The 15,571-nt window shown below is 32.8% G+C and overlaps 1 protein-coding gene across 1 annotated transcript in view; it reads right to left on the minus strand.

The window, feature by feature from the left end:
• LOC107453929 (uncharacterized) overlaps positions 1–9,636 on the minus strand; it is a 13,911-nt gene extending 4,275 nt beyond the window's left edge. The window contains exons 1-3 of the mRNA XM_071184495.1: positions 9,375–9,636; positions 6,185–6,454; positions 1,290–1,469 (exon numbers count right to left, since the gene is read on the minus strand). Coding sequence (XP_071040596.1) covers positions 1,290–1,469; positions 6,185–6,454; positions 9,375–9,636 — 712 coding nt within the window. The remainder of the gene's footprint in view (positions 1–1,289; positions 1,470–6,184; positions 6,455–9,374) is intronic.
• Positions 9,637–15,571: the final 5,935 nt, after the last annotated feature.

Here is a 15,571-nt window from a genome sequence, read left to right on the forward strand (position 1 = left end):
TGTGGTCCAGATGAAAAGATCAAAAGATGCCGATGTCAGAATTATTTCAGGAGTGCAGTACCATTTTCTCTCCTTTCTTTACAAAGATAAGGCAAGGTGACAGGAGAAAGATTGATTTTTCGGTGGTGAAATAGCTTAACAATATTTTTAGTTATGGATAAGGCAAAAGGTTTTATTTACATGCTTTAAAAATGGTGAAAAGTTGCATTTTTTTATCTTGCAATTTATTTAGAAAAAGTAGTGTCCGGTTTGTAGAGATAATAAACAACGTTACAGGATCAAAATGACTGTCAGCGTCCGGTTACGGGAGTGTCCGCTTTGCGGAGAATGTACGTAATGGTTTATTCATAGAAGATTGCCGGGGAATTAAAAAGACAAGATAACTCCTGGATCAAGTATTGAGAGAAATTTGCCTTTATTTAGGTCTTTTTGATGGAGATAATCGGCATTTGCGTTACATGGAGAAGAAAATGACGAAAACCTCCCACGACTAGCCTAACGGCAAAGGGCCTCTAACCCATGATCCGTCTGCCACTGAGGATATTTCACTTCAACACTGTGGTCGGTTTAAGCCGGATGCGGATTCGTTTTGACCATCCATCGCTGAGTATTCGAACCCGGTTCGCCTCATTGGAAGGCGAACACTCTATCCCCTGAGCCATCGCGGCTCTACTTACTTATACAACTTGCCAAAAGCAATTCTGCTATAGGAAATCAAGCGATTTAAGGCAGAGGGTTCGTTTCGTGTTTTTCAGTATCGCCATCTACGGCCAAGAATATGACTTCAGCCACACTCACATCACAGCCCGTTTTACAGGAAGGACGCATTCAATCACCCACAGATCGTAGGTTTGGACTGAACCAGAGAACATTCAATCTTCGTTTCTGTACCCTCAGTAATATTGATTTGATATGGGAATTTGGTGGACTTTGTGACCTAGACAGATTTAACGTGTACAAGTCTATGGGGTCACTCGAGTCAACCAGTCACACGGGGGTTTCTAAATCACGTTCTCGCGTAAAAAAAGAAATAAACAATAATATTATTTATATTTAAACTTCTATTGTTTCATAATGATTAAATTCAAAAGCCCGTAACGCTAAATATCAGTCGACTAAGAAAAGATATCATCACATTAACTTTTAAAAAATACATCTCGAAATTTTATTTTGGTGCCTTTTAAAAGACTTATCGCTTTGACTTTTAATTAATATTTAACCAATACAAAATCAAGACTCGATTATCAGTATGTGTTCTGAGTAAATAAATTTAGAGATTGCAAGCTTACCAACGCATCTATAATCATCCCACACATACCCCTGCCGACAGTCACACCTGTAACTTCCGTATGTATTGATGCACACTTGGTGCTCATCACAAATCTCGGGTTCCAAACACTCGTCAACGTCTACGTCACAAAAACGACCCGTGAAATTCAAAGGACACGAACACCATCTGTCTGCCTCATCTGAAAAAGAAATTTATGTTGATAAGAAAGAAAATAATATTTTTTTTACTTATTAAATATTTTCCGTAATTAAAACGCTGTTTACTGAAGACTAAGTTTATATAATTTGAGAGATATTTATGTAATTTAGAGTTCTACGTCACTAGAGTAATTTAGATATTCTAAAATTTTTGTATTTCAAAAACTTTTTATGGAAAAAGTTTTTGATAGAGTAAAAGATTCAAAGGAAAAAGTTTTTTAATCGATTTAGTAATTTTTGAGAAAAACGAAATTAGTCTTGACCATTTGCTAGATACAATTTTAAAAATATGTTAAAAAACATTCTCTTTTTATCTTAAGTTTCTCTTTAATTAATCTAAGGCTATATTTTGATGTAAATAACTGCGTCAGGTATATTTCAGTCTTTAAGTCGTAATCATTTAGTCTTTTAGATGAAACTTCAATGTTTCGTCAAAAAATAATAATAAATAAATGAATAAAAAATTTATAAATAAATGAATAAAACGCTCCATGCATTGTTTTTCAAAAAAAATTTTAATGAAAAATTAATAAATAAATGAATCAAGCATTCCATGCATTGTTTTTCAAAAAAGCTTTTTATAAAAAATTTATAAATAAATAAATAAAACTTTCCATGCATTGTTTTTCAAAAAAGTTTTTAAACATTTAATATCAGGTTTTTCATAAATTAAACTTTAAAGTTCGAAATAAATGTTATTTTATTTGGCAAGAAAAGTTTAAATTGAACCGGATTGTAAAAACTGTAGATAAAATTTAGATAACCACCTATCTCTATTTCACATACATGTCAAAAAAATAGCATGAATATTTTCTTACAAAATATGGAACTATCTTCTTCCACAAATAATACAGTGAGCGACTGAGCAAACTAAAGGCCCCATTTTGACCAAAAAAGGAAAATAAGAACTCGCCTAAATGGGGGGATGTTTTCGAAAGATCGCAGGGATTTTTCAAAAAATGTCAAGATTTTTCATGACAAATGTTCTGAAGCGTGGGATTTTTATAGGTATTGGAAAGGAAAAAAAATTTTAAATTTAGTATTTTATTTTATTTTTTTAGAGTTAAAAAGGTGGAGATTGTCTCGGAACTTCGACAGAGTTTAGAAAAATCTAGAATCTCAGCAACCGCGTAATAAGGAAAATATTCTAGAGAATCTCTATCCTTTACTTTTTTACTTCGGTTTAAAAAAAAATAAAAATAAAAACTTCCACTGCTACAAGATTAAAACGTCGCATGCTTTAAAACTTCTAAAAGGGGGTTAAAAAATTTCAAACTTTGCGTCTAGCTTTTATTTCTTTTTTTTTTCCCCTACAAGAAATAAAATGTTTTATTTGTAACGAAGTAAAAACTTAGTTTCTCTGGAATTTTCTAGAATATTTTTGCATTTAATGTCCCAACCATTTATTTTTCAGTGTAAATTTTATATTCGTATATACATTTCTATTTTTCTTTGCCCTAATTGCTTACATGTAGTGTGACAAAAGTAAAAATTCAATTTGCAAGAAATGTCGCCTTGACTTCTTTATGTACCTTACATTTTGAAATCTTATTAAATATTTAAGAAAATAAATGCATGATGTTCCATAATGACTGCCCTTAGAATATATTTTTCTTTTTTAACATAAAAACGTAATGGTACAAACCATTTCCTCTTGGTGTTTTTGCGTTGTTATTGGCAATAAAATCACATCGTATTATATAGTTTTCTTAAATGAATATACAGATTTCTTTGCTCGTCATCAGCGTAATATTAATAACTGAAAACTAATTTATCTGTAAAATATTTCATATATCTAATTTAAAGTTAGCATGTACAGTCCCTAGCCAAATAATTAGACGCACTATAAGGTTTTAGGTAAAATCTTAATTATCAGGTGATACTATACAGCTTTATTGTTTTTTAGCGACTGAAACTGGTTTGCACTTGTTTACGTTTGTGTATTAATTGGTTAACATTGTATAATGCAATACTTTAAAAATAAATACAAATGGGAAGCATATAAAAAATATCCTGAATAAAAACCCATTACATGTATGTTTAAATACACTATATGCCAATAAGTATTTGAACACCTATGCAGATGACTATATCTGCGGTCCTGAGATACGTCACGCCCATCAGCGTTTTCACTACAGTGCGAGAACGCGAGAATCTCGCATATTTTTTTCTTTTCTCGCAATAAAAAATGATAACCCCGAGAAGTTCGCGCACTCTATTAATCATTTTCAAAATGCTCGAATTTTGGAAGAAAAAAATTTCTTTTGCCATTTTGAATAAAATCCGTTTCACTTTTCTTCCTTGATCTTTCATTGTTTCGAACATCGGTCTTATCTAGCTTCCCTATTTACCAGTATTGTTCAGAACCGGTGCAAACAGCAGAACACCCCCCTCCCGAACCACAGAACCCCTTTCAGAACACATTTCTCTGGGATCAAGTGTTCACCGTAGGTAAGGTTTCTTCATGTAAGACGTTTACATTTTTTGTGCATGAATGTAAGATGTACAAAAAACTTGTTAAGGCGACATCTTCCACTCCGCAACGGACAAATGAAAATGAAACAAACGTCGATACGAAAACAAAACGGTCAAAACGAAACAAATACGGATATTTTTCGGCCAAATAAATATAATAGCTGATGAAAAAGTAGATATAGAACATTTTCCATATGATGATGCAGCAAAAATATTCAATTAGAAAATGTGAAAAATGTATTATTATTAAAGAAATAATTTTTTTTAAAAGTCTATTTGTGTTTTTTTAATTTGTAGAAATCTCACTTAACTTTTTGAAATCTCACCCTGTTTTTGAGAAAGGGTGAGAAATTCTCTCCCATTTTTTTTCTGTAATGAAAATACTGCTAGTAGGGAACAACATCGGCATTAGTCCCATGCAATATGCCTACTGCACTATTTTGGATGACAGTATGCTTCTTGCGTTGTGGCTGTTTTACGGGGTGGACCCCTGTTACTTCCAGGACGACAATGCCAGCGGTCATATCGCAAGAGTCACCAAGGCTTGGTACGGTGCCAATAGTGTTAATCGAATGGCTGGCCTGCCCAGAGCCGAGACCTGAACCCTACCGAGAACCTCCGCGACGAGTTGGATCGCCGACTTAAGGGGTGTACTACCCATCCAAATCGGTGAAGGAACTTGCATGTCTTCTCCAAGCCGAGTGGAAGAAAATACCGTCAAGCAAGAACTAGCGGAAGGTTCACGCTGTAATTGCCTCTAGTGGAGGCTCTACCAACTATTGATTATGAATAAAGTTTGTTTTTCTTTTCAATCACACGTGTCCAAAAACTTATTGGCAGATAGTGTATAAGAGTATTGCATATGTACTCGTACAAAACATGCAATTATTAAAACACTACGGTGCGTCTAGTGATTTGGTGTAATTATTATAATATACTAATATAATAGCTGATAGATTAAATATTCTTTATTTAAATAATATATCGTCTAATTTATTCAATCGTAAAATTTATATTATATATCGTCTCATTTAACCAATTGATACACGAACGTTAACAAGTGCAAACCGGTTTCAATCGTGTAAAAACAATAAAGCTCTATAGTATCACCTGATAATTAAATTTTTACACAGAAATTTATAGTGCGTCGAAAAATTTGGCCAGGAACTGTAGTTATTTGTTTATCCTCCGCTCAAAGTAAGGTTGTTTAAAACATGGCGTTTGTTTACGTCAGTAACTCTTTTTTTTCATTCTATTTAGAGTAAGCCAAGCCCTTTAGGCATCAATTCTCTTAAGTAACACATTCTATATTCTTTCACAAAGATTCTTTCCCTAAGAGATCAATTCTTCCACTATGTATTTACGCAAAGATAAGCATGAATCTATGTAGAACATAGTCAAGCTAATTATGCATCGAAGATGCCAATACAACACAAAACAAAAACAAAATAGTATGGTGATAATAAATCTAAGTTTAAAAGAAATAGACAAAAAAAAAAATTATATGTCAACAAATTANTTTTCAATATATATATATATATATATATATATAACAGAATAAATAAATACAAAAAACACGAAAAAAATAAAGAAAAACAATAAGTTTTTGTAAAAAAAATTTTTGAGTGCTCCTCAAACTGTTGTATTAATATATTTTGCTTTGGCTATATTGATATAACATCAGAAAGCACTCTTTTTTGCGGATATAATCGTGTGAGCTGATGAAAAAATTATATCTTTTATTTTCCGGATATTTTAAAAAATTTTATCCTTTTTTTCCCCCAGTTGTTTGTTATTTTTTTATTATTATTTTTCTTCCCCCCCCCCTCTTTTTTCATATGTCTGTAATTTTCTTTTGTTTTATCTTCATTTTGAACTTATGCAAAAATCACCTTTCATACTTTGCCTATTTGTCATACGGTATTGAATACAATGCCGAGGCTTCAGAAAGGTTCAAATTTTCGATTATTAAAAATTCATTTCACATCTTGAGGTTGGTATTGTACCCGTCAATAATACCGATATAGTTATTTGGTGGTAATGGTAAGACGGTAATGGTAAAATTTGACAGTTTTGGTTAATGTAGTCTTTATGGAACACAAAAGAGTAAATTTTTTTAGAGTAGAAATATCTTGTGTAAATAAAGAATACAGAAGTGATATTCTTTATTTACACACGATAATAAAGAAAATCTTGTGCAAATAAAGAATTCTTGACATACTCATTGTGTGCACATGACAAGTACCCCCATTGAAACAACAATGTGGGCTGGGCGTGCTCGGTACTCTGGGCCCCTCTGTCGCGTTACCCATCAGAACTTTCAGAACAATCGGGTCTATTTTATCCACAGCCTCATAGAATCGAATCTCTTTCTCGATGGGAACTGCCGTCTTGGCTTCGACTATTCTTTCTGTTCCTTCGGCAGTTCCTTCCGTTATTTCCGCATGAGGTTTGGACAATTTCTTTCCCGGAAAAAACGGTGATCCTATAACTGAAATTTTTAAACAATAAAGTAAATTAAAATAAAAAAATACTGAAAGCAACGTTTTTCAAACGGATCTATGCTCACTGCAAGCGTAAAATATCGCCTATACGAACCCTGATTGGCGAGTTTTCGTGATTAAATGAAATATTCCACCAATCAAGTTCTCTTTCACATCTCTGAATTCACATTCCCACCTACATTTTATTTTATTTTATAACCGTCGTTGAACAGCAGACCCAATTACGGATTTACGACTACTTTCCCCGTAGCCTTGTAATTTTGAACCTAATACAGAAGACAAGGAAACTTCTGGATCAATACCCCCAGAGGTATGATTTTTTATGGGAACATGGAGGACTTTGAGACTCGACAGCCACCTTAAAGTGCATCAGCCACCATTTACTACACAGGGAGTCTTCGGCCGCCGGGGATCGAACCCACGACCTCTTAGACATGAGCCCAGTGCCTTACCAACAAGGCTATGTAAATGATTCCTAAGATTAATGATTGAAATGATTGATTGTAAATGATTGAAAATCTATTTTTGTCAAACTTAGAATATCGGACGCATTACTTTTGAAAGACAGGGAGAGGCAGGATTATTTTAGAAATGTCTTAAAAATCTGACGCACCCCTTTCACTTTTTTTGTTTTGTGTTTGATAAAACAAAAATACTTTCTTCTGTTAAGTCCGATAGAAACAACGTGCCATCATGCTAACCTGATTTGCATCTCCGTGTAACGCTATGTAGGTATGTTTCACTCAGTCTGTCACTGAGGAATTTTTACTTAGTACTTGATCAAGGAATTCCCTTGCCTGCTGGGTTGAAAATTACATAGTTACTGTAATTAGGATATAAATCAGTCGAAAATGAACGTATGATTATTCAAAGAAAATACGTTTTAAATCTTATTTTAATATTATGATACAAATATAACTAATTATTTAGCATATTAAATGCGTTATATTGTGTTTTGTATTATGCATTGCATTTTAGAGCTCAAATCATTTGATCAAAAAGTATTAACAATAGTTTCTTTATTTTATTTTAGTTAATTTTAATTTAATTTATTTTTATTTATTATATTTTTATTAAATTTTATTTGTCTTATTTAATTTCTATTTCTCTTTTATCTCATTGAACCCTGAAAATAATTTAATCCTAAACAGATCATTAATAAAAAAATAAGTTTATTAATATAATAATACATTTTAAATAAAGTAATGAATTTTAAATAAAATAATGCATTTTGAATAAAAAAAAAGTAATAAGTTTGAATTAGTAATGAGTTAAAATTAATTTAAAATAAGTATGCGAATTAAGAGGACACGTATAGAGGAACTTATACAGAAAACATTTTGGTAAAAATATACTTAATGTTGCCCCTTGGCGAAATTGGCGACTTATGTTTGGCGCCATTTCTGTCTGCGTGGAACACCGTGGTAACAGGAATGGCTGCCAAAACATAATGATATTTCAATACAATATTGGAAAATTTCAACAAAACATCGGCCAAAACTTTATAAAATTGCAATGAATCTAATATAAGCAAAATTAATAAACCCAATAAAATGCATTTTGAATCGGAAAAAAAAAACTAATGGAGTAAGCACAGAAAGCAGAGAAAAAAACGACTCACTTCTTCATTAAGCTTGAATGTCCTCAAAGTTAGACCCACAGGATACTCTAAAACTGTTTAAATTTATCATGAATAGAATCTGTGTACCTCCATCGCCACATAAATTCGGCGAAATGCGAATCGAAAATGGCGTCTGTGGTACCGGACTGGCGGTGACAATTTTTTCTTAAGTCCCTTTTTATGCCTGCCCACATACCTTCGATTTTATTGACCAGAAGCAAAAGTAACCTTACCAGCCGGTATCCACCGTAGAACTAACGGACCTCTGAAATTACATATACCGTTGAACATTTAAAAATAACGCTAAAATCTAAACTAATCAGAATCACGATTGGGTTTCAACATCGCCCAGCTTGGCGATCAACCGCGATCACAAATGGCGAGAATCAAGGGGCACCCTCAAATATCATCTACCCAAACATTTCCGAAACATTAGATTAGGATTACAAATTTGTCGAACGTAGTAACCCGAAAGTCTTACGACGAATTTTCACACCTAGCGCCATCTGCTCTGATCTTTACACGGTCAACCACGCATTGTTTACATTCAGTTCCTCATAGTGGTTTAGAATAACACGGATTAAAAGTTTATTAAGTGCAAAAAAAGAAACATTAAGAAAAAGCAAATAAAAAATAATAATCAATTCAAACTGGCGAGAGAAGAGGCCTCTGAATATTATCATCTCAATTGCATTTGATTTCAGTTGTATTTAACTCTTACGAATCCAAATTTTTTTCCCTTACTTTGTATTTTAATGGCCGAGCAAAATAAGGAGAAAATAAACAGAAGCATCATTAAAAGCATGGTTATGTTTTTGTTTCTCGCTGTTCATTTAAATGTTCAATTACGAATAAATAAAAATATCCTTGATGTAATACTAATGCTAGCCGAAGTTTAAAAAGAACTGTGCGCATTCGATAACTTCGAAATGGAGTCAGTGTGTGATATACACTGAGTGGCCAAATTATTATGACCACCTCAGAGTTTTGATGAGTTATTGCGTCACAGCGCTGCCGCTATTGGGCAAGATAACTATAACACGGGAATGCAGGACAAGTGAGTCATCAGTTATACTGTGTTGCTTGCTCAGATATGGGAAAGAAAAGTGATTTAACTGAATTTTAACGTGGAATGATTGTGGGTGCGAGATGTGTCGCAACGAGTATCAGCAAAACGGCTGCACTTGTGAAGTGTTCCAGAGCAGCAGTTGTTAACGTGTACAAAGAATGGACAATCAAGCAAAAAACCGGGTCTCAACGTCAGACTTGTGGTCGTCACAGGGTACTGAATGCTCGATCAGAGAGAAGGCTGGCCAGGGTTGTGCAGCGCAGCAGCAGAGCAACAATGTGACAAAGTGCAAGTGATCTTAATCGAGGAGCAACTGTGAACGTCTCTGAACGGACTGTTCGACGCACATTGCGCCGTATAGGGTATGGAAGCAGACGACCTGTTCGTAAGCCTCTACTGTCTGCCTTAAATAAGCGCAGACGTCTCCAATTTTCAAAGGAGCACAAACATTGGACAGTAGATGACAAGAAGAGGGTCATGTGGTCCGATGAATCACGATTTCAAATGCATCGCGCAGATGGCAGGATGACAATATTGAGAAAACAGCACGAAAGCATGGACCCCAACTGCATTGCCACGACACTTTCAGCTAGTGGTGGCAACGTTGTGATATGGGGAATGTTCTCTTGGTAATGTATGGATCCTTTAATTCCTGTACCACAACGCCTTAATGCCTAAGGGTATTTAAGTATCATCGCAGATCAAGTACATCCGTTTATGTCTCTGGCGGGGATGGATACTTCCAGCAGGACAACGCTCCTAGTTATAAAGCTGGCATTGTCCTCAGATGGTTCGAAGAGCATGACGGAGAATTTAACTTGCTTCGTTGGCCAGCACAATCCCCAGATCTCAATCCAATTGAGAATTTGTGGGATAAAATTGAACGGGCGCTCAAACAGATGGATCCAGTACCATCAAATTTGCAGGAATTGGCAAGTGCAGTTCAGCGAGCATGGTCTGGAATACCTTCTACCACCTACCAACATCTCATAGAATCCATGCCCAGACGAATTAAGGCAGCAATACGCGCAAAAGGTGGCCCAACAACGTACTGAAGGGGTGGTCATAATAATTTGGCCATTCAAGTGTATATTCCAAAATAAAAACAGAGGACTGTAACTAACGATAAACTTAATATTTAATTTATAGCAAGCAATAACATTGACCAGCAAGGGTCGAACATCAATGATTTTACATGGAACGTTTTGCATGTACGTCATGCACTTTCAATCGCCATCATTTTATCCTACTACTACACTTTCTTGGTCACGTGATCAAGAACTGCTGCGCTTGCGCCAAAAGCGACAATCCCAACAAGAACTATATTTCCTTAATTTTATTGAATGAAACATTAGGAAGATTTGACAATATGGTTCATTATTTTTAAGTCAGTAGTATTTTGATTATTTCTTCTTCTCTTCTCTAGCTCTATAGCCTGCTGAAGGCCAAGGTTGCTATCCAAAAGTTTCTTCCGTCGAGAATTAAGCGCTGTCACAATTTTTCAAGTTTGTCTCCAATTTAACTAACGTATTCTCAACTGTACAAGCCATTTAGTGTTTGTTTTACCTTTTTTTTTCTTTTCCCTTCTCCTTTTTGAAATGTTATTTATTCATTAAATAATCATTGGTTACTTTTCTCTGAAATGGATTTCTCATTAAGAGAACGCAATGATTTTGGTCATCAGTTACAGATTAGATTTATACTATTTATTTTACAAACAAAAATCTGTCCAATAAATTAAAAAAAGGCCCGAAAAGTTTTTGTACAATGAAATTAAATTATTTATTTCATTTTCAACTAGAGATTAAATTTCAGTTTCTAATTTTTTTTAGCTAGTATGAATGGCTTTCAAGCTAAATAAGCATCAGAGCTTAGACTTTTAGTATAGTAAAATAAGGCAGCCGGAAGTGATATTTAATGCGGAACTTTCAAAATCTATTTATTCTTGGCGAATCTATTATTAATGGAATATAATTTAATTATAATGGAAATAATATTTTTAAAAATTTTTAATTCTCATTAAATATGCACCGGTTACAATATGCAACGATTTGGGCGAAATTTCGAATTTTCATAATAAAAACTCCTTTCATTGTTGGGGTAAACTGAAAAGAGGTGAAAAGTGACATAAAACATCTTAAACTAAGAAATTTATTAACACAAATTAAACTAAAAATGATATTTCCGAAATGCGCTGAGGCTTTATAATTACTTTGTATACTGTGGTTTCTAAACTACGCATTTTCAATTGTTTTTTCAGAATTTTTATAATCAAACAGTTTAGTTTGTTTATCTAACATGTTAGGTATCAAGTACATTTTTAAATCTTCAAAATGTTTGCTGTTTATCTCTCAACTAATCGAAAAACTGATATGCTCTAAGGTCAAATTGAAGATACCAAGCTAGAAATTTATATTATTCTCAAAATTTTACATACATGTAAAACTTTGAAGTTTTATTCCTAAATTTAATATCTTAAGATATTTCTTACTATTGTTAACATATTAGCTTGTTAATGTTGACGGATGCCCGTGAGGCAAGGGGGTGCGCTTCCAGTGGTTCCATCTTTGGCCAAGAACTTGGCTTCTGCCACGAATACGTCACATCACAACCCGTTTATAGGGCGAACCCACATCCATTCATTCATCCACAGAACATAATTTTGACCTGAACCAGAGAACAATTACTGTTAAATTCAGTACCCCCAATGATGTAATTTATTACGTGAACATGGGGGACTTAGTGATCCGACGGATTAAACATGCACTAGTCGCCATTTACTACACGGGAGTATTGAACTCACGACCTCTTGGACCTGAACCCAACGCTCTACCAACCAGGCTATTTCCTCCTAGCAAGTTACTTTCACTGTTATTTAAAATAGGTTTAAAATTTTTCATTTGAAAGTATGGATTTAGATAAGAAATTTAGTTGAATATATTTTATCTTAATTTAACCTTTTAAATGTCGACATAGTTTTTGTTGCTTTTTGACTTTTTTGCCATTTAATAACAGAAAAACTCGTTTGTTGCACAGAATTAGTTGATTCAATTTGACATAGTCATTTAAAAAAAAAGTAGAAATTTTAATTTTTGTTGTTTTTTAAAATATATTTGTTTATGAGTTAAAAAATTTTCATGCTTTATTGTTGATATTAATTTGGAAATTGCAAAATAGCTTAATTTGATTTCGATGTTACTTGATACTTAGTATTTAAAATATTATATTCGTTAGTGGTTGATTCAACATGTAACTCAAATTTAATAAAACTGACTGAAATAAGAAATTTTAATCGAAAGTATTGGACAAAAATAATAAAAATATGTTTTTGCTGAGCATTTAAATTTTTACAGCAAGAAGAGAAATTTATTATATTTTATTTATTATATTAATTTATTATAATATTTTCTTTCCTAGTAAATTTAAATTATGCATCCTTTTCCAATGATTTTCTTTGTGAAATGTGCAGGGTATCTGCACACCTGGAAAATCACGGATTTCGGTATTGAACAAAATTTGTCATGAAATGTTGTGATTTTAACTATTTTAAAAAAAAAATCATGGGAAGTCATGGATTCAGGTTGCCGAAAAATCAATTTTTAAAATGGAATTTACCCCTCCCCCCAATTCACAATGCTCCGATGTTCTGACTATCTGAATTTGTAACAAAATCCTCACTCACAGTCATATTTTATTTTTTAAAAATGTTTGTATCCTGCTCTTTAAAAATTAGGTGTTCTTTCAACATAATTTCTAGAGCGAATTATCTTTTAAACTTCAATGATTTCAGATTTTTTTTTATCTATTTCTATGCCGACCGGCCTGTGTAGGGGGCAGGGAACAGTCCTTGCATCAGAAAGGTTCTGGGTTCGAATCCCGGGCAAGGCATTGAATGTTCTTTTCTTCTCTGTACTATCTGTCCTCAATGTGGGTGCCCCTGAAAGAGAGACCCACAAAATCGCCCTGTATATGCCTGAATTGACGGATGTCAACACAGGTGGGCATTGGAAGGAGAGAAAAAATTATTTCTATTTTATTTCATCAATATAAAATTCTAGTTTAGACTTTTTATATTACTTAATTTTAAGAAGAAATAAAACAGCTTTCAATACCTACATACTGTATTTAATTACATTCTTTTGTATTTTTTCAGCTATTCCATTGCTTCAACTCATTCTTTACTTTTTAAAGTTTAAAATCAATAAAAATGAAGATGCGGAGTATAAGAGTTTTAGTTATACCTATACCATTTCAATTAATGTTATTATAATGCTTTATTGTTGTGTTTTTGTCGGAGAAAATAGTAACCTCGATAAGTCTTGAAAAATTCCTGGAATTATTCACGGAAAGTCATGGATTTGAAAATTTAGAGTGTAGCAGATACCCCGAATGTGTCCATTGAAGTTGAGCCATTAACATCAAGGGAACTCTGCTGCAGCGAATGTATTTAATTTCTTTTATGTTTTTTTAAAACCAAGATACTCATTAGAAGCGAGGTAGTTCTCACTTAATATAATAGAGCTCAAGTAGTTCTTGTAATTCTGAGCCTAAGATCTCTCACCTTTTTTTTGTAGTTGTAATCTATGGATATTTAAGGGTGTTCTAGAGCAGGAGTTTCCAACTTGTGTTTTTAATTGAGGCCGGGGGCCGCAATTAAAAACACAAATCAGATGGCGGGCCGCAACTTTATCAAAATTTCATGTAGGACACTTTAATGCTTGAAGGAACATTAAATATTACTGTCAGACTGCAAAACAAAAGTATTGAATTACAAATTAAAATAAGAAGTAGATTTTTAAAAATATTTAATAACATTAATTATCATTGCACCCATGTATTAATTAATTAATGTGCAACAGATATCTAATTGTTAAGATATAAAACTTTAAAAAGGTTGGTATTAAAACTTACATAGTAGCACACAAAATGTTCATGACAAATTGAGGTTTGTCTGCTGCAACCACCAGGGAATAGATATTTACATTTTAAATTTACAAATGTGTGTGTAAATATTTTCGTCCAAAATTAGTGGTTTCAAAAAGTTTAATCGGAGTATTTGTTAGAGAAAATTTCTGATACACACATGCTAAATTATATTCACAAAATACAAAAAAATGAAATAAAAAAGAGCAACATACACGATTATTTTTGTATTTGAATAAACATTTTCTTGGATGCAAAACCTAAGAAATATTTTTTTTTTTGCACCGTTGATATGATTAATTTCGCAGAAACGAAGAAATTAGGTTTTTATTAACGAGAAAAGTATTTTAAACCCATATAGATTTTTTACGAAACTGGTCCCCAAAAATGACAACTAATATATTTTAGTTCGCGGGCCACAAAAAAAGGCTTCGCTGGCCGGATGCGGCCCCCGGGCCACCAGTTGGAAACCACTGTTCTAGAGCCAGATTCTCTTTCCATTATTTATCTAGGGAGAATTATGTGGATATCAATTACCTATTTTCTTTTGGTCTCTAGTAAATATTTCTTTTTAACTATTTTCATTTCATTTTATTCTTAAAAATGTATTTTATAGAACATAATTACTACATACTTATTCTTAAGGTTTTAAGTATTTTAAAAATATTTTTCACAGCTTTTTTCTTAGCTCTGGTGCTGCTTAAAAATTTGAAAAGAAAATGCTTAATCCTACCCCAGGTCGTCACCCTTGATGATGTATATACAGTATACTCTCAATATCTCGAAACCCTTGTTGTATGGCAAAAATATTTTTACCTTGACAATACATATCCACTTAATGTCAGTTTGAATTCCTATGTTGAAGGGTTTCTTCTCAAAACCTTTGAGAAGAATTGGAATATGAGTGAATTGGAATATGAATTGGAATATGAATTTTGTGAATTGGAATATGAATTTTGTGCCGAAAAATCACAGTGTGAGTTTATTGTAAACAAATTCTTTTCTATTTAATGGATAATTATTTTTGTCTTACATTCAAAAAAAGTTATCACTGCTGATTTAGACTTAAAGTCAACTATCATTACACGCATATTTATTAGTAATTATTCTTCTGTTTCATGACTCTACTTTTTAGAGTATATTTAGTTCTCAACTTGTTATCTCTATAGTTCTAACTTGTTATCTCTATAGTTCTAACTTGTTACATCTATAGTTCTAACTTGTTATCTCTATAGTTCTAACTTGTTATCTCTATAGATATCGGGTAAATTCCAAAATTTGCAGTTTGGTATTCTTTATTTTGCGTAGATAAAAAAAAGTTTTCATTAATGGATTTTTATCATTTCACAAAAGAGAGAACAATTTTAATTTAAAAAAAAAAAACACAACCTGATCTTGAAAACTATCTTTTTTCAGATGGCTTAAAAGAAATGTGTTTTTAACATTTTTATTATTTCAATAAATTTCTTTCCCCCTTTTTTTAGTGAAAAC

The sequence above is a fragment of the Parasteatoda tepidariorum genome, chromosome 8 (assembly GCF_043381705.1).
Source record: "Parasteatoda tepidariorum isolate YZ-2023 chromosome 8, CAS_Ptep_4.0, whole genome shotgun sequence".
Classification (NCBI taxonomy): domain Eukaryota; kingdom Metazoa; phylum Arthropoda; class Arachnida; order Araneae; family Theridiidae; genus Parasteatoda; species Parasteatoda tepidariorum.